Source organism: Lycium ferocissimum, chromosome 4 (genome assembly GCF_029784015.1).
Source record: "Lycium ferocissimum isolate CSIRO_LF1 chromosome 4, AGI_CSIRO_Lferr_CH_V1, whole genome shotgun sequence".
In the NCBI taxonomy this organism is placed as follows: domain Eukaryota; kingdom Viridiplantae; phylum Streptophyta; class Magnoliopsida; order Solanales; family Solanaceae; genus Lycium; species Lycium ferocissimum.
This window is the reverse complement of record NC_081345.1, coordinates 63,001,493-63,020,055: the sequence shown is the minus strand read 5'-3', so window position 1 is coordinate 63,020,055 and position 18,563 is coordinate 63,001,493. Positions and strand designations below refer to the sequence as shown.

The 18,563-nt window shown below is 37.8% G+C and overlaps 1 protein-coding gene across 6 annotated transcripts; it reads right to left on the bottom strand.

The window, feature by feature from the left end:
* Positions 1 to 259: 259 nt before the first annotated feature.
* LOC132053595 (probable plastid-lipid-associated protein 11, chloroplastic) lies at positions 260 to 17,725 on the bottom strand. Of its 6 annotated transcripts, none has more exons than XM_059445682.1 (4): positions 17,178 to 17,725; positions 14,132 to 14,197; positions 13,733 to 13,874; positions 260 to 861 (listed from the first exon to the last, which is right to left on the bottom strand). In XM_059445682.1, the coding sequence occupies exons 1-3, from the start codon at positions 17,660 to 17,662 to the stop codon at positions 13,775 to 13,777; spliced, it is 651 nt and encodes a 216-aa protein (XP_059301665.1). In that variant the 5' UTR covers positions 17,663 to 17,725; the 3' UTR covers positions 260 to 861; positions 13,733 to 13,774. The 6 variants fall into 6 exon arrangements, with proteins under 6 accessions (XP_059301665.1, XP_059301664.1, XP_059301667.1 ...); XM_059445681.1 differs by lacking the exon at positions 260 to 861 and adding an exon at positions 2,223 to 3,079; XM_059445684.1 differs by lacking the exon at positions 260 to 861 and adding an exon at positions 6,314 to 8,362.
* Between the last annotated feature and the right edge of the window lie 838 nt (positions 17,726 to 18,563).

Here is an 18,563-nt window from a genome sequence, read left to right as displayed (position 1 = left end):
TTAAAACTTGGAAATTTTAACTTCTTAATTTCGATTATTTGCGAGCTCTCCCCATGGATATTATTTAGCATCATCCACATATGAGCCTCTTCAAACCGAGTTTATTGCTATTAATTTGATGATAGAGTTGTGGAAACGTTTCATGTCTTCCTCTTTCATTTTCCTTCTGTTGGGTTTGCTCAACAGTACTAGACACAAACTTAAAATTTGGTGGTTGTCGTTTCATTCAAGAATCATATACATCAAGCCAAAATAAGTCTTTAAAGAAAAGGATAATAGAATAGATTGTGTTTATTATTTTACTTTTGAGGGTTCATACTTCAAGAACATATGAGCCAGAGGCGAATCTAGGACAAATTCTATAGACTCAACTGAATCCCTTACTTTCGGTTCAAACTAGGTATACACATTCAACAAATGAAAATTTAGATACATACATAATAAGATCACACTCATTCTAAACTCGCCAGCTCTAAAATCTAAATCATACATACGCATCTGATTACCGGTCATGTATCAAATGAAACCTGCACATGTTTCAAGTGTCCTTCAACACCCAACACTAGTTCACAGATGCCATAGTGACGAAAGATTAGGAGTCTAATTTTTTAAGTGTCCTTCAACACCCTCCAATTCTGGTGTTTTAATACAGAATATCAGCTTCAAGGTTTCAACTTCAAAAAGGGTGCTCTCTACCAGCTTTTAGTGTCACAACTCACAACCCAAGCAACATAAAATGACACTTGCAGTAGAAGCACAATTTAACTTTTGATATCTATACTCCAACCCCCTCATTCTCAAGCAATTGCAACAACTATGCATTACAGAACGTCAACGTGATTAAGTTTTATCTCCATATTCCTGTAGAACAAAGAGTATTTCTACCTCTTAACTCAAAACTAGATGGGAACCCATATTCTTATATGTAAATAACAAGCCATTCTTTTTATGCTCTTCATTTTCTTTCGTCACAAGGATATGAAGGACAGGGTGAAGTGGGAGTGGGAGTAGCCGCATAAAGCTCTCATCTTGTGAAGTACCCAACAATGGGTTCGCAGGTTCGGCAAAACTCAATATATTGGGGTCAACCCCTACATATATGTAGGTAAAATAAGTACGGATAGACTTTAATATACATTTCAGAATGTACTCTCTCAACTAAGAACCCACAACATCTATATTCTGCATCCTCTCTCTCTCTCACTTAAAATTTAACTTTGGTTTTCATATTTTCATCTTTAGGAAGGAATAATGACTGAAATGTGAAGTTCTTCTCATCCTTTCTGCCCAACCCTCCTCTCACTCCCTTTTATTCCCTTCTAATTTAACTAGCCTCCTCTATCCTGTAGCGATATCTTCTAAAGGAACCATGAGAGTCCATGCACTATGGTAAGCCTCCTTATAGGACATGCGAAATTCAAGCTATCGAAAGTTCCAAGGCAATCACTCCATTATTTTTTCAATACTCTTTTAAGAAGCGTACAGGCAGCAAAGTTCTGGCGGGTTTCCCTTTCTTCTCCTTTTTAGTCCGAACATCTAATGAATTAGAAAGAAGGAATCTAACACATTGTCTCCTCAAATAACATGTCACACCACTTGAGCAAACTGGATAGCAGTTATGGCAACTATCTTAGGACTTGACTAGATATTAAATGGTGAAAAGCCACAGATATTTTAAGAATAGATGATGGAACACAGGCAACTGCTGTAGATATACCAATTATACTTCAATAGTTGTAATACAGAATGCTTCATGGGAATCGACTGACCACTCTTCCTTCACTAAGCAAACTACAGTTTTAAGCTCAAACACTTAAAAGCTCCTACCGCACAATTTCAAAAAATCAACAACGAAATCTATAGCTTATAATTGCATAATTCTAATATCAAGCCAAAACAGAGTAGACATTAAAAAAAATACAATAATTTTGTGATTAAACGACTTATTAACTACTTTTATGTGCCATGATTGTCATCTACTGAGTAATATCATTCTCCACAGAGCTAGAAAACATTTGAGCATTTAAATTACCACAAGTACACCTGACTGAAAGATATAGTGCCATTAAGAATCTAACAGAATGCGTACTAGGTCCGGAAGCACTTTTTGCCGAACCAATCAATTGAATGTTATGATCTAGAAAAGACATATATTTGAAAAGTTCCTCCAATAATGAATCAAATAGTGTGAATAACATCAATATAAGATTTAATTAAAGCATTATTCAATGTCTCTTTTCCACCCTAATACTTACCAGCAACCAAGACTAAAGAGTTACATAACTACTACTAGAAAAAAGAATCACATATCAGTAGTCTAGGCTGTTCTCTGCTACATACTTTATTATTTCAAATCCATCAACACCACGGCAATATTCCAATCTAGAATCCTTCCAAAGGAATCCAGCTGCAAATTGGGAGGGGAGGGATTCTTTCTAATTGGCTACAAGTGACCCAAAGCAGGACTTCTAGGATAGGATTGCCTCGTCCAAGTAAATTTAATAGGAAACAAGAACAAGCAATATATGCATATTTACAATACAAACTGTTTGAGATACTTTAACAAGAAATGTAGTAAGAACTACCCCAAACTGCAGGCAACTCTGTCCATTATAAAAAAAAAAAAAAGTGATCAGCTTGAAGAACTGCTAAATTTTTCAAAATTAATCAAGATTAATTATATTAATATCAAGCATGCCATTGTATTAACATCACCATTATAACTATCATTTAGATTTTTTACTATTGATAGCATAACTACTCATGCTAATATTAATTATATTTATAAGAAAATTCAGTTTCTTTTTGTTAGAATTTTATTATCTTTAGTAGTCAGAGAGATAAAGGGATTGAAGAACAAGTTAATATTTCTTCGTTCTTCTCTCTCCTTCTCTAAACAACAATGGCTATAATTTTCACAGCATCTTTTGCACGCTCCTGCTGATGGAGCCGCCAGACAGCAGCATTCCGGCTCATCTGGAACAACACAATGATCCCCCAGTTGGGATGAATCAATCTATGGGAGGAATTGCTAGAAAACCTTTGTATACCACCACTGTAGCTGGATTACCTAGTTCACCTGTGAATCTTGCTCGCCATAAACATGAGTCAGTGATTGCAATGAAGAGTCGAAGACCACACATAATGGGATACTGATGGTGATTTTTAAAGCTAAAGACTATTATGGAGTAATGGTTGATGAATACAAGAGAACACTAGTTTGCAAATTCCGGAAAACTCTACCACAAATTGAGAGAATTAGGTCCAGTTTCAAGGAACTTATTCCAGTAAAGGGCTCGGAAAAAAATTGGAGTATACGACAACTATAATGTGTTTCTTGACTTCACAAATGAAGAACACTTTAAAATGAATGCACATGTAGCTCCAAAATGAACATTGGACTTTAAGCCAGAAGAGGACATCGCTGTTGTTCCAGCATAAGTTCTCCTACTTGGTTTTCCATTTCACATGCATACATGGCATTATTTGAGACAACTTTTGAGTACTGTGTGCACCACTCTTTGCTCTTGATTGCTACGACTAGAAGCAGGACACAACCTAGCATGGCCAAAAGTAAAGGTAGAAAGATCTGCCTAAACCCCAGCCTGAAACTGTGTGGGTAGGATTGGAGGATGACGATTCAAACCCCAGCCTGAAACTGTATGGGTAGGATTGGAGGATGACGATTCACCTCCGAAGGGTTCAGAAACTTAAAATATGAGGGCATACCTAAATACTGCAAACTTTGTAAGAAACTGGGACACTCCGTGATGAATTATAGAATTCTGGAAAAGAAAAACAAGAGAGCAATAGAGACTAAAGAAGGTGAGACCTAGCAAGATTTTACCTGCAAATGCGGTGCAGTCTGAGAACGATAACACTAATGGAAAAGGTGAGTAATTTGTAAACGAAGCAGCACAATGTAGAAGGAAGACATCAATCTCACAACAATAACTGTTGAGAATATAATAAAAGTGTGCTCTATCTAAATGGTCGCATACTTCACCTCCGAAGGGTTTAGAAACTTAAAATATGAGGGCATACCTAAATACTGCAAACTTTGTAAGAAACTGGGACACTCCGTGATGAATTATAGAATTCTGGAAAAGAAAAACAAGAGAGCAATAGAGACTAAAGAAGATGAGACCTAGCAAGATTTTACCTGCAAATGCGGTGCAGTCTGAGAACGATAACACTAATGGAAAAGGTGAGTAATTTGTACAATGTAGAAGGAAGACATCAATCTCACAACAATAACTGTTGAGAATATAATAAAAGTGTGCTCTATCTAAATGGTCGCATACTTCACCTCCGAAGGGTTCAGAAACTTAAAATATGAGGGCATACCTAAATACTGCAAACTTTGTAAGAAACTGACACTCCGTGATGAATTATAGAATTCTGGAAAAGAAAAACAAGAGAGCAATAGAGACTAAAGAAGGTGAGACCTAGCAAGATTTTACCTGCAAATGCGGTGCAGTCTGAGAACGATAACACTAATGGAAAAGGTCAGTAATTTGTAAACGAAGCAGCACAATGTAGAAGGAAGACATCAATCTCACAACAATAACTGTTGAGAATATAATAAAAGTGTGCTCTATCTAAATGGTCGCATACTTCAACATAGTAACAGAGCAGGTAGAGTAGAGGTCCTGGGATCGAATCTCACCGCCACCCATTATCAAAGGAAATTTCCACATGCTTGGCCCATGGAAAAGAATCAGGCCCGCACAAGAGGGGCATGTTGAGAATATAGTTAAATAATAAAAGTGTGCTCTCTCTAACAACTTAAGCTTTTAGATGAGATGGTCACACATTCCAACAATAATGATATCAAACCCTTAGACAATACCCCACAGTAACTGAAAGAGTGAGTAAGAAGTACAAAAAGAAGAAGAAAATTAAAAAGATCCCAAAATAGAGTAGAGTTATTCTTAAGCCAGTTCAATCATAAGAAACAAGTTCGAGATTGTCTACTCACACTGCCAAGAAAATCCAAGCAGAGCAATCCAAATCAGTGGTTGGGAAAACAGAAGAACCAGAACCTTTCACTTCAAAATGATCGCGTGGGAACATTTGCAAATGAAAAAAAGTGAGGTTACAGTAGAAACAACTAATGCTTCAACTTCAAAGGAGAAGGTACAGGAATCCAGTAACATTGAGGAGAATGGTTTGTAAACAACAGATTTAGCATTGAGCATATATATTTCAAGGAATTCAGCATTATCTGAGTCAATCACCATATTAACATATATATCGGGATTTTCTAATTTGTGAACCGTAAAACGATATGCTTTACTATTGGTTGGTTTTCAGTCCTATTTTTACCCCTTTGGGTTTAGGAACTTGCACTCAAGGGAAGATCTACGTGGATGGCAGGGTGTTCACCCGAACACTCTCGGTAAAAATTATAGTGTATATATAGGGTAGATTTTTTGTGTTTATGTACATATATTAACTTTTGAACACCCTAAACAAATGCAAAAGGTTAGCTCTAGTGGTCCAGGGTGTTCAAAATTGTCTCTAGTGTCCTAGGTTCGATCCCCATTGACAACATTATTTTTAATATTTAGCTTTTGTTGTTTTTTTCGACCCCCCTGAGTGAAAATCCTGGATCTGCCACTGCTTGCACATCAGCCAAACACCCCAACACTTTGAAATATTTCAAGTTGGGCTTTCTTCCTTTTCATTTTTTATATGGAATGGATTGTGTTTTCTCTGTAGGGACTCGATTGAGTATTCGGCTAGTTGCAAGAATAGCTTCCGCCCAAATTCTGGGTAAACCAGAAGTTATCAATAAGGCAGTCATCATCTCCTTTAACGTTGTATTCTTTCTTTCACCAATTCCATTAGATTGTGGCGATTAAAGGCGATTGTTTGATGAATAACGCCATATTCATATTTTTTCAAGTGGAACTTCGTACTAGTTACCCCTATCACTTCTTATCATTTTGATCTTTTTGTTTAGTTGCGTTTCAACCTCAATTTTTGTATTGCTTGAATGCATTAATTGTTTCATGTTTACCACTAAGTAAATATAGCAATATCTAGTGTTGTCGTCAATGAGAGTTATGAAATAATTTTTTCCTCTGTGAGATTGTATTGACTTCATGTCTCAAATATCTGTGTGACTTAAGTCTAAAAGATTTGAATTCCTTTCAACTGACTAACATCATACTTTAATTCCACACAGGTTTGAAACTTTGATTCGTGGTACTCAAACTTAGGCAATACCTCTAAGTTAATCATTTTCCGCAAGGTTTTGAAGTTGGCGTGACCCAAATTATGTCACAGATTATTTGACTCAAGTAAGTAAGAAGAAGCTTCAACTTTATTCATACCCAATAGCTATTACATTCAACTTAAAAAGGCTCTCAGTTAGGTAACCTTTTCCTACATACAGTTCATTCTTACTAATTACAACTTTATCAGAAACAAACACGCACTTAAACCGGTTCTTACCGAAAAGTGCGGCAGAAACTAGGCTCATGCGAATTTCAGGAACATGGAGAACATTGTTTAGAATCACTACTTTTCCCGAGGTCATCTTTAAAGATATCTTTTGAACTTCTTCAATTTTGCAAGTTGTGGAGTTTCCCCTGAAGAGAGTTGTGTGGGGTCCATCATGAGCATAAGTAGCAAACAACCCTTTGTTATCTCAAACATGATGGGTGGCTCCTGAATCAATCCACCATTCCTTTGAAATTCCTACCAAGTTGCATTCAAAAATCATAGCACACAGGTTCTCCGTCTCCTCGTTCTTTTCCACTATGCTCGTTTGACTCCTTTTCATGTCATTCTTTATAGCACGGCAGTCCGCAGCCTTGTGTCCAACCTTCCACAGTTGCGGCGATTGCCTTTGAACTTCTTAGTCGGGTAACTCTTTGGTCTAGAAGGCTTCTTTCTCATTTTGTTATTAAAGGTGCCTCCTCAACAATACTTGCCCCCATTATTAATAAGTTTCCACGAGCTATCTTTCCAGTAGTCTTGTTGTCCTCTTCAATTCCTTGACGAACAATAAAGTCTTCAAGAGTCATCTCCTTACGCTTATGCTTCAAGTAATTCTTAAATTCTCTCCATAAAGGAGGTAGCTTTTAAATGCCGCTACTTGAAACGCTTCATTGATGACCATATCTTCAATAATAAATTTATAATTAGTAACATAATCAATATCTTTAATAAAAATATTGATCCGGATCATACCTTCAGCAAGGAGAGGAAATCATGAATGATAACTAGCAGTTCTTGGACTTGAGACATGAAATACTTGTTGTCAACCATTTTGAAGTCCAAAAACTTGGCGGCCACTAATTCTTTAGTCCATCATTTTCAGTCTAGTATTTCTTTTCAAGAGTGTTCCTCAACTCTTTCAAAGTTTTACAAATACTAGATGTTATCCAAGCATCTTCCAAACTACTAAGAATATTATTCTTACAAATATCTGTGGCTAGTAGCTTGGAAGATGGATTGTATAACGTCCACAGTGTTTGTAAAACTTCGAAAGAGTTGTGAAACGCCCTAGAAAAGAAATACAAGACTGAAGATGTAGACTAGAGAAATTTGTGGCCTCCAAATTTTTGGACTTCAAAATGCAGCAAGTCTATCATGTCTCAAGTGCAAGAACTGCGAGTCATCACTTATTATCTCCTCTCCTTGCTGAAGGTATGATCCGGATCAATTTTTATTAAAGATATTTATTATGTTATTAATTATAAATTTATTATTGAAGGAATGGTCATCAATGAAGCGTTTCAAGTAGAGACATTTAAAAGTACCTCTTTTATGACTTTAAGAATTACTTGAAACGTAAGAACAAGGAGATGACTCTTGAAGACTTTTTGTTCGTCTAAGGCTAGAAGAGGATAACAAGACTGCCTAAAAGAAGGCTCGTGAAAACTCAACAATAATGGGAGCAAATATTGTTGGGGAGGCATCTTCTAATAACAAAAAGAGAAAGAAGCCTTCTGGACCAAAGAGTTACGACCTGCCTAAGAAGAAGTTCAAAGGAAAGTGCCACAATTGTGGAAAGGTTGGACACAAGGCTGAGGATTGTCGTGCTCCAAAGAAAGACAAGAAAAAGAGTAAAACAAACATGGTTGAAAAGAACGAGGAGATGGAAAACTTGTGTGCTATGCTTTCTGAATGCAGCTTGGTAAAACATCCCAAGGAATAGTGGATTGATTCAGGAGCCACCCGCCGTGTTTGTGCTAACAAAGGGTTGTTTGCTTCTTATGCTCCTGATGGACCCGACGAGACTCTTTTCATGGGAAACTCCACAACTGCCAAAATTGAAGGAGTTGTCAAGATATCTTTGAAGATGCTTCAAACAAAGTAATGTCTCTAAACAATGTTCTCCTTGTTCCTGAAATTTGCAAGAACTTAGTTTCTATGGCAATTCTCGTTAAGAACAGGTTTAAGTGTGTGTTTATGATAAAGTTGTAATTAGTAAAAATGAAATGTATGTAAGAATGGAGGAGGAGTCGCACTTTTGGATTTCGCAAGAGCTTTTGGGTTGGTGATAGCCAATTCAAGTTTCCCAAAGAAGGAGGAGCACTTGGTAACCTTCCGTAGTTCGGTGGCTAAGACTCAGATAGACTTTCTACTCCTTAGGAAGGATGACAAAGGTACGTGCAAGGCATCGTAAGGTCATCCCGAGCGACAACCTTACAACCCGACATAAGCTCTTGGTGATGGATTTGGGATCGATCGACGAGAAAGAAGAGGGTCACGGTGATCGGCTAGGATCGATGGGGAGTTTGACCATGACTAGTGCCACGGAATGGGAGAAATTACCGGGCAGACCAGGGGGCTGGGATAGTAGTGGGGATGCGACCGGTATGTCATGATAACGGCAGCCTGTTGCATTAGGGTAGTAGCTAGGGAAGTGCGGGTCTCGACGGTAGTCGTGGTGGCGTCGGGATTGGTGGTGGAATGGAGAAGTGCAAAGGAAGGTGGAAGCAAAAGAAAGGTGGCGTATGCGAAGTTTATGTAAAGCGAGGATGAGGTGGAGAAGTGGACGAATAGAGAACTTTATAAGATGGCGAGGAAGGAGGCGAAGTTGGGCGGTTTCGATGGCAAAAACGGCGACTTTTGAACGCCTTTATGCGAGCCTAGAGGAAAAAGGCGGGGATAAGAAATTGTTCGAGGGCTAGCCAAGGCGAGGGAGAGGAGGGCACGTGATTTGGATCAGAAGTGAAGCGCATCAAGGACGAGCATGGCAAAGTATTCGGTAGAAAGAGAGGCTTACATTAGACGGAGATGGCAGTCATATTTCCACAAACTCTTGAATGAAGAAGGGGACAGACATTGTGTTGGGAGATTTAGAACATACGGGGGAGGCGTCGCGATTTTGGGTATTGCGTGCAAGTGAAGAAGAACGGGACACGACGAGATTCTGGAGAATTTGAAAGATTGCGGGCTCGGCGAGGGTTTGGAGTGGGCGATCTAGGTTGTTTAATGTCATCTTTAAGACGACAATGATGCCGAATGGAGGTCGAGTGTAATGATCCTCTATACAAGAACAAGCGGCGATATCCGGAGTTGCAAACAACTATAGAGGTATCAAGGGGTCGCTAAGCCATACTATGAAAGTGTGAGAAAGGGTGGTGGAGCCGAGAGTGAGGGAGGGCGTATCTATTTCGCAGAAACCGAGTGGATTCACGGGACGCTCAACTACGAAGCCATCCATCTTGTAAGGAGACGGTGGAAGCGAAGATGGGAAGGAGAAGCACTTACATATGGTATTCGTCGACCTGTAGTGCAAGGCACGACAAAGTTCGATAGGTCGGGAGATGCCATGGAGATGCTAAAGGTACTGTGGCGTACGTTGGGGTGATCGAGTTGTCATCGGGGACACGGGGGACAGTGAGCCAAGACCGTAGGAGGAGACTCGGGAGCACTTCTCGGGTTGTGATGGGGTTGCGTCGGATCGGCTCAGTCCGTTTTTTTGTTGCCTCGCGATGGATGAATTGACGCGGCATATTCGAGGCGAGGTGCCACGGTGTATGTTTTCGCTATGACATAGTCTTGATCGACGAGACTCGTGGCGAGTCAACGCCAAGCTAGAGGGTTGGCCAAACTTGTGTCTAAAGGATTCAAGCCGAGTAAGACCAAGACAAAGTACTGGGTGCAAGTTCGAAAGGAAGACACCTCGCAGGTGGCGTGAAGCGAGGCTTGGTACTGTGTCATTCGAGAAGACAAGTAGTTTCGAAGTATCTTGGGTCTATTATACAAGGCGTTGGGAGATTGACGACGATGTCACACATCGTATTAGGGGCGAGGGGGTGGATGAAATGGAGGCTCGCTTCCGAGGAAAGCTATGTGATGAAGGTGCCACCACAACTTGAGAGGAAAGTTCTACAAAGCGGTGGTTAGACCGACCATGTTGTGTGGGGTGGAGTGTAGCCGAAGATCTCTCACGTTCGAAAGATGAAAGTTGCCGAGATGAGAATGTTGAGATGGATGTGTGGGCACACCGGAGTGACGAGGATTAGGAATGAGGCTATCCGGACAAGGTGGGAGTTGGCCTCGGTGAAGATAAGATGCGGAACGAGACGAGATGGTTTGGACATGTGAAGAGAGAGACACGGATGTCCCCAAACATGAGGCGTGAGAGGTTAGCCACGGATAGTTTCGGAAAAGGTAGGGGTAGGCCGAAGAAGTATTGGGGAGAAGTGATTAGACGGATATAGCGCATTCATACTTACACGAGGACATGACCTTAGATAGGAGGGTATGGAGGACTCGGGACAGGGTAGAAGGCTAGTAGATAGTAACGTTTATCCTTTCATATTAGTAGTCACATTATCGCAATATAAGTTCTCGTGCTTTGATTTCTCGCTACTATTTGTTACGCTCGTACTTTGATTATCTTATTTTATCCGTGATAGCATCGCTCCTTTTTCAAACCGCTTCATCATGGCTTAGTCGCTTTAGTTATTTGCATTTCCATATCGCTTTGAATCTCTTGGCCTTATCCGACCTCTTTTTTTTATGCTTTCTATCGAGCCGAGGGACTTTCGGAAATGTACCGTCCTACCTTGGTGTGAGTCAGGTCTGCGTACACTCTACCCTCCCCAGACCTCACATTATGGGATTTCACTGGGCTGTTGTTGTTGTTGTTGAAATGTATGTAAGAAAAGGTTACATAATTGAGGGCCTTTTTAAGCTAAATGTAATAGCTACTGATATGAATAAAGTTGAAGCTTCTTCTTACTTACTTAAGTCAAATAAGTTATGACATTTACTTAAGTCAAATAAGTTATGACATTCACATTTAGGTCACGTCAAGCTTCAAATACCTTGCGAAAAATGATTAACTTAAAGGTATTGTCTAAGTTTCAATGTAATGAATCAAAGTGTCAAACATGTGTGGAATTAAAGTATGTTAAACATCTTTAAAAGTCAGCTGAAAGGAATTCAAATCTTTTAGACTTAATTCACACAAATATTTGAGACACGAAGTCAAATATCATCTCACGATGGAAAAAAGCACTTCTTCCAGATCAAAAAGAGTCTCCACTTAGCCTTTTTTTCTCGGGTCAAAAAGAGTGTCCACTTATCAAATCAAGAAAGAATTAACCTTATTTCTCCATATTTGCCCCTATTAAGTGTTATGTGATCAAATCTCAATACCTATTTAATTAGGGACAGTTTAGTTAAATTACATATTTTTGTCTAGGAGTTTTCTTAAGGGGTGTGCAAATGGCTAAGTGGACACTCTTTTTGATCCAAGAGAGTATTTCATAACTTCAATTGAGGACAACTCTAGATATTGCTATATTTACTTACTTAGTAGTAAAGATGAAGCACTTGATGCATTCAAGCAATACAAAAATGAATTGACACGCAACTAAACAAAAAAGAACAAACTGATAAGAAGTGATAGGGTTGACGATTATGAATCTTCTTTTGAAGAAATATGTTTGGAAGATGGCGTTATTCATCAAACAACTACCCCTTACTCGCCACAATCTAACGAAATTGGGGAAAGAATGAATAAAACGTTAAAGCAGATGATGAATGCCTTGTTGATAAGTTCTGATTTACCCCAGAACTTGTGGGGAAAGCTATTCTTATGGCTAACCGAATACTCAACCGAGTTTCACATAGTAAAACACAATCCATTGCATATGAAAAATAAAAAGAAAGAAAGCCTAACTTAAAATATTTCACAGTGTGGGGGTGTTGAGCTACAGTGCAAGATCCTAAACCCAAAAGGGTAAAAATAGGAGATTGTATTTCCATAGGATATGCAACTAATAGTAAAGCATATCTGGTTCTCGTTCACAAATAAAAAATCTTGATATTTGACGTTAATACGGTGATTAAATCAGATAATGTTGAATTATTTGAAATTTATATCCGTATGAAACGGAATGTGAGCCGTTTAGCGAAGGACCTAAATGACCTCGGAGAAACAAAGGGAAATGTTCCTAATGAGGAAAATCTCAGACGTAGCAAACGTCAATGCAATCTTCACATTTCAATTTTGTATAGCTATGTTCTTTTGTTCTTGTGTCTACAAAGAATCTTCAACAAAACTCTAGACGTGTGTAAAAGTGTTGCCATGTTAAACATAATACAATTATCTTTTGTAACAATTCTTTCAGAATTGGTGCTTGTCTACGTTTAGAGAAGTAAATGGAAAAACAACACATGACCCAACCGAGAAAACAAAGTGGTAATTTGGATGGAAGTTAGGAAAAGAGAATTTTTTTTCTGAGATGGTAACAAACAAAGGAAAAGAAAAAATTTATCAACTTGGAAAGTCAATAAGGGTCTACGAGCAAGATTTTTAGTTCTCCCATGTTTGGTAGGTGAAACTAAGTACGAGATTAGCTAGGTAAGTGAGAAATACAAGTAAATTATCAGTGCCTGTTTGGCTATTTCATCCCAATACTAAATATTGTCTTTAAGGGCAAATTAGGTGTCATCAGTTAAAAGAGGGCACATAGTAATGACCTGTGATTGGTCTAAACCTTCGACTAGCGACTTGTTGCAACCTTGCCCAGAATGCCCATACAAATCAACTATGCTATTGTTTTAGCGTTAATGAAACCACTTCTCAAAATGAAAAAGGAATACGGACTAAGTTTGTTGCTTCTTTAGCGCAAATGATACTATTTCTCAAGACAAAATGGAATCTTCCTGTTGAGGTTGGTAAGTTAGTTACTGCGTTAGCGCAAATGAAACTATTTCACAAACTGAAATTAAAAGGAATCCTCTCGAGGTTGAAACCTAGGTAGAGGTCCTCTAAATCTCACACTCATTCCTACATGGACTTACAAAACTAGTTAGGTCGGCTTTATGTATTATATATTTACAAAAACATTTGAAGAAGATTACCATTTTTGACCAGACAAACTACTTGTTGATTTAGAAACATTAGGAACCCCGGAGACATATGTGTGATGGAGATAAACTGATCACGCAAAAGTAAACAGTATACACAACTAGATCAGTAAAAGAATAAATTGTACACCATCAACATAGAGGTAAAACTGAATAAATTTATTTGCATCTTTCATACAAATGAAGGTACAAATTTTACCTCATTAGTGACTCAATCTGATGAAATAAATCAAATGTCTCCGCTTAACATTACAAAAATATTGGTTACAAAGAGGATGGTGCAGCACCTATACATTCAGAACACGGAGAAAAATTATGGGAAACATAATCTCTCCAGTTATATTACCATGAAGATGAGAGTTCAAAGAAGGGAACTTACAGTAAAATTTATGTACAGAGAAGCAGAAGACAAATCCGGCAATCATTCTTTCCAAACATAAGGAGCACGTTCAACAATCAGGTAGTCTTGCCTGATATCTTTGACTACTCGAATCTCATCATCAAGGTACACAGTCTCAAACCTACACATAAGCAAAAGTAATCTGAACACACTTTCAAAATCAAGCAAGAGAATTGAGGAAAAGTGGGAAAGAAAGAGAAAAAAGGGACGAAGCAAAAGCTTGAGATAAAGTACTTTGAAAGGCAATGTAACTTCCAAACAGCACTATAAGTCTACACTTGACATCAGATATATGGGAATTCCTAATATACCATATATCACTTGGTGGAATCTAAAATGCTGCTAATCAAAACAATAAAAGAGAGGAGAAACACTTACCACCCTTGTCCAAATGGTGGTAGAGGAAATTCCCAATTTTTTCCGCGCAGAACCGCACTTGTGAATCTACAATATAGCTGCAATTGTCAATAGACCATGAAATAGTACAAACTATAACAACAATTGAAGGACATGGAAATACCCCCTCTGTCCTATTATCGGTGTTCTGATTCTCTAATGTTTCAAGAAATTTCGCACCCCTCACTAGAATTGAATTTACCAATTTTCAGGTGACTCCCCTAACCTCTAAAGTCTGTTCCAGAAAGGCTTATTATTAGCATACAACAACAAACAACCACTCCTCAACCCCAAATAAATCTTCAATATTGATCGGCTCTATTTGGCACATCTCATCCCACTATAAGATAATACTAACTTCTTTATCCACGTCCAGAAAAGATCAATAGCATGAAATGCAGCAATCCAAGTTAAATCACTGCAATATGGACTTATTCTTTTGATAAAGTAAAGTAAGTTTAATTAATGAGTACTAAGAAGGTAAGTTTTATTAATGAGTACTAAGAAGGTACTGCAAGAGTACGAAAAAGGAGAAAGTTACACTTTCTCAACAACTACATCAAATTCATAGTCTAAAAAATCAAAAAGCTGGTTCACATCTTCCATTTCTCTATCCGTACACCAAGAAAAAAGACTCTGTAAACACCTATCTTTCACATTAAGAGAGTTGCTGTTTTTTTTTTCCTTCAAAGCATCTTTTGTTTCTTTCTATCAAAATAGTTAACATAATGCCATAAAGGTACTGCATTCCATATTTTTTTTCCCCACCCTCTTTGCCTGCCAACTCAACAATTGAGCCTTCACATTTTGAGGTGTTACCCGACAGACTCAAAAGATTTGCAGAAACAAGGTCCACAATCTGCCAGGATTGGGTGGCAGTGTCGTAGGAGGTGGTCACAGAATTGCAGTGCACCTTCACAAAGGAAATCTGCTGCAAATTGGAATTCCCCAACCCAACCAAAATGGGCTTGATTTTATGAAGCAACCCAGCCAAAACATGAACTGTGGAAGCCTTAGACTTCCTACAACATAAATTATTCCTTCCTGACAGAAAATGCTGGCCCTCCAGAGCTGAGCATCAGATCTATTAGCATCAAGGACTACAGATACCAAGAAATTTAAAAGTTCACTGACTTCCCCCATTTTCCAGTCATTGAAATCTCTTCTAAGGTGAAGATTCGGTCCTGAAACAGAATAGCAGTCAACCCCAAGCAATCTTTGTTTAAAACTAGACTGTACAGTGTGGGGGAAATATCTTTCAATCTCCAAGCTTCCATCCATTTGTCCAACCAGAATCTTATTTTTGACCCGTTACCAATCTTATACATCATTTTATGTTGGAAATGGTTAAGGTCTGCATATATCCTATCCTCCCCAGACTCCACTTGTGATTACACTGGGTATGTTGTTGTTGTAATCAACCCACAGCTTAGTAATCTGCTTCCAAACTGACATTTTATCAGGCATTGTAATAGGTTTAGGACTCCAACGTTGCTCTATTTCAATACTATCACCTTCCTCCACAGCTCTTATCTACCATAATTTAGCCTGCAAAGCCATTTACTCAATAAACTCTTATGTGAAGCTTGAGATTGCCATCAAACCACCACCTTTTTTGTCTCTCATCCCCAAATGCCATTTATGATTTAACTAAATGAAAATTCTTCTTTACAGATTTCCCTTCCCATAAGGAATTCACTTCTCAGGGAATTAAGTTTCTTCTCAAATTTTGTTGGGATAGGCATAAGCGACAGTAAATAAGTCCGGTACCATTTAGTACACTATTCATCAAACTAAGTCTACCTCCAAAAGATAAAATTTGTTTTTTCCAAGGAGCCATCACCTTCACAGACTTGTCAATCACCATTGCCACACTCCCACATCATTGTGCTCGACACCAAGTGGAAGACCCAAAATAAACAGTAAGGAATCACATGTAATTTGCATAAGGAAAGACCAGTTTACACGATCATAAGCCTTTCCCAAATCTAACTTTCTTACCACGCATTTAGCTCCTTTTCTAAATTGGTGATCTCTACACGCATTCACTAAATTGGACTTATGGATTCTTACATTTTCTTTCTCCTCTCTACATAATGGTCTACAAACTTCAAGGTGGAAAACGGATACTGAGCTGTTTGAACATGGCAAATTTATTGGAATCTTGCAAAAGTTTGTCCAAAAACTAATTGTTTAAATTTTTCCAGAAAATGTCTACAAAATGTTGTTTTGTTTCTTTCAAAACTATTTACTGAAGTTGTCGGGGTGCATTTCGAATAAAAACCTTTCTTACAGTCACAAAACACCTACAAATCTTCAATAATGCTGTAACTACAATCCAAACAACTTTTTATTTTGAAAAAAAGGTGCCTGTTTGGCCATGGATAGTTTTCACTTTTTTCCAAAATTTTATTCCAGAAAACTGTTTGGACATAGAATGTTAAAATTTTCCGGAATTCGAAAAACTCCAAAAAAACTGTTTTCACAATTTTCACTCCAAATTACTCACAAAAATTTTAAAACAACTCCAATTTCTATTCTTGTCCAAACACAACTCCAATTTCCAAATACCATTTTCAACTAGAAAACAAATACTATTTTTTTCCAAATTTCACAATTCTTATGTCCAAACACCCACTTATTTTTTCAACAACACTTTTTCAAGAACTTTTTTTTTTTGACAAAAATGTGCCTGTTTGGCCATGGATAGTTTTCAGGTTCTCCGAAATTTATTCCGGAAAACTGTTTGGACATAGAATTATTACAATTTTCCGGAATCCGGAATTCAAAAAAACTCCAAAAAGCTTTTTCACAATTTTCACTCCAAAACAACTCTAAATTGTATTCTTGTCCAAACACTACTCCAATTTCTAAATATCACTTTCAACTAGAAAACAAATACCAGTACTACTTTTTTCTATAAATTTCACAATTCTTATGTCCAAACGCCCATTTTCCTTTCCAAAATATTGTTTTCAAGAACTTTTCCAAATTGCAGTAATATATCAAGAGGGAGAGGGAATGATACCTGAAATTCACACGCTGAGAAGAAGCAACTTCAATAGTAGACCTCACAAAGAAAACTCCATCCGGTGGAAAAGTGATAACATTATTAAGACTTCTTTTCTCAACATCAATAACTTGGAGAACATCACCAGCATTAGTACCAAAAAAGGGTGCAAATTTCTTGATTATATAAAGCTGTTCTTTCTCAGTAGTCCAAAGCAAACGCCACGTGGCCGACAATGAACTGCCAGTGGTGACACTGTCACGTCCAATAATAGCCAACTCATCAATTGCCTGGATTATTTCAGACAACTTTTGGGGGTCAGATTGTGTCTTAAGGCCACGTTCTTGATCAGATATTAAGTGGAGGAGATGTTTTTTTTGGGATTCGGATTGAGATGTGAGGGATTGTGAACAATGGATGGGTGACAGTTTTTTGTGCGAATTTTTGGGATTATTAGAAGGGAAGTACATAAAGGAAGTTGGAGAGAAGCAGTTCGTTGCCATTTTTGCGGTTTGGTGAGACGTGGAAGAAACAAGTGGCAGTTGTGAACCTCTGTTTTTTTTAAAAAAAAATCTTTGGCATTTCTTGGTTTAAAATCTTGAGAAAGTGTGAAAAGACGTATACCTTATCGGTCTTCTTTGCAAACCATTTTTTTGTGCGGAATGCCCGTCAAAGGCACTGACCTTTAATTTTTTTCCACTTAAATTTGAAATCTTTAATTTTTACTTTCGCCTAAAATTCATGAATTTTGATTTCAAACTCCCATTCAGTCAAATATTAAAAAAAAATTACAAGGCAAAAGTTTGTATCATACGCCTATTGAAGGCCTAAATAGGCATAATTTTTGTCCAAAATTAAACTTATTCAGGCAAAAGTTAGGCTTTAAGGCGAAAATTGGTAAAAGTTAAACTAATCAAAAAAAAAAAAAAATTTGTCTTAAAATGAGAATTTTGCCTTCTGGTGAAGGCAATGGTAGAGTTTGAAACTCTTTCTGAGGGCATGCAAAACTTTGCCCTACGAATCAAAACTCTACCTTACGATTTTTTTTAATTTTTTACTGAGCGTAAAATTCGAACCCGAAATAAAAAAAAAATAGCGAAGGACAAAAATTAAAGACCACTGTCAGGGTAATCGTACAAACATTTTTTTGCGCGGAGTGCCCTTCTTTTGGGGTGGTCTTTAAATTTTGCCCCTCATATTTGAAATCTTTAAAATTGCGTCTTTCGCTAACACCCATAGGTTCCGTGTTCGAACCCACGCGCAAATTCAAATTTTAAAAAAAATTCGCAAGGTAGAGTTTAAATTTCGCTATGGCGGACCCGCATACTTTTGTTAAGAAATTACCAAAGTTATGCGGGACCCGCATACTTATGCCTTGTGGGCGTACTTGGCATAAGTATGTCC

Bases quoted from the DNA above. Each gene is read 5' to 3' on its own strand.
- LOC132053595 (XM_059445682.1), bottom strand. From the start codon at position 17,662: ATGGCAACGAACTGCTTCTCTCCAACTTCCTTTATGTACTTCCCTTCT. The intron at 14,198-17,177 runs GTATCATTCCCT...GCTATATTGTAG, and splicing joins TCTCAGCGTGTGAATTTCAG to ATTCACAAGTGCGGTTCTGC. The intron at 13,875-14,131 runs GTAAGTGTTTCT...GCTTATGTGTAG, and splicing joins CCACCATTTGGACAAGGGTG to GTTTGAGACTGTGTACCTTG.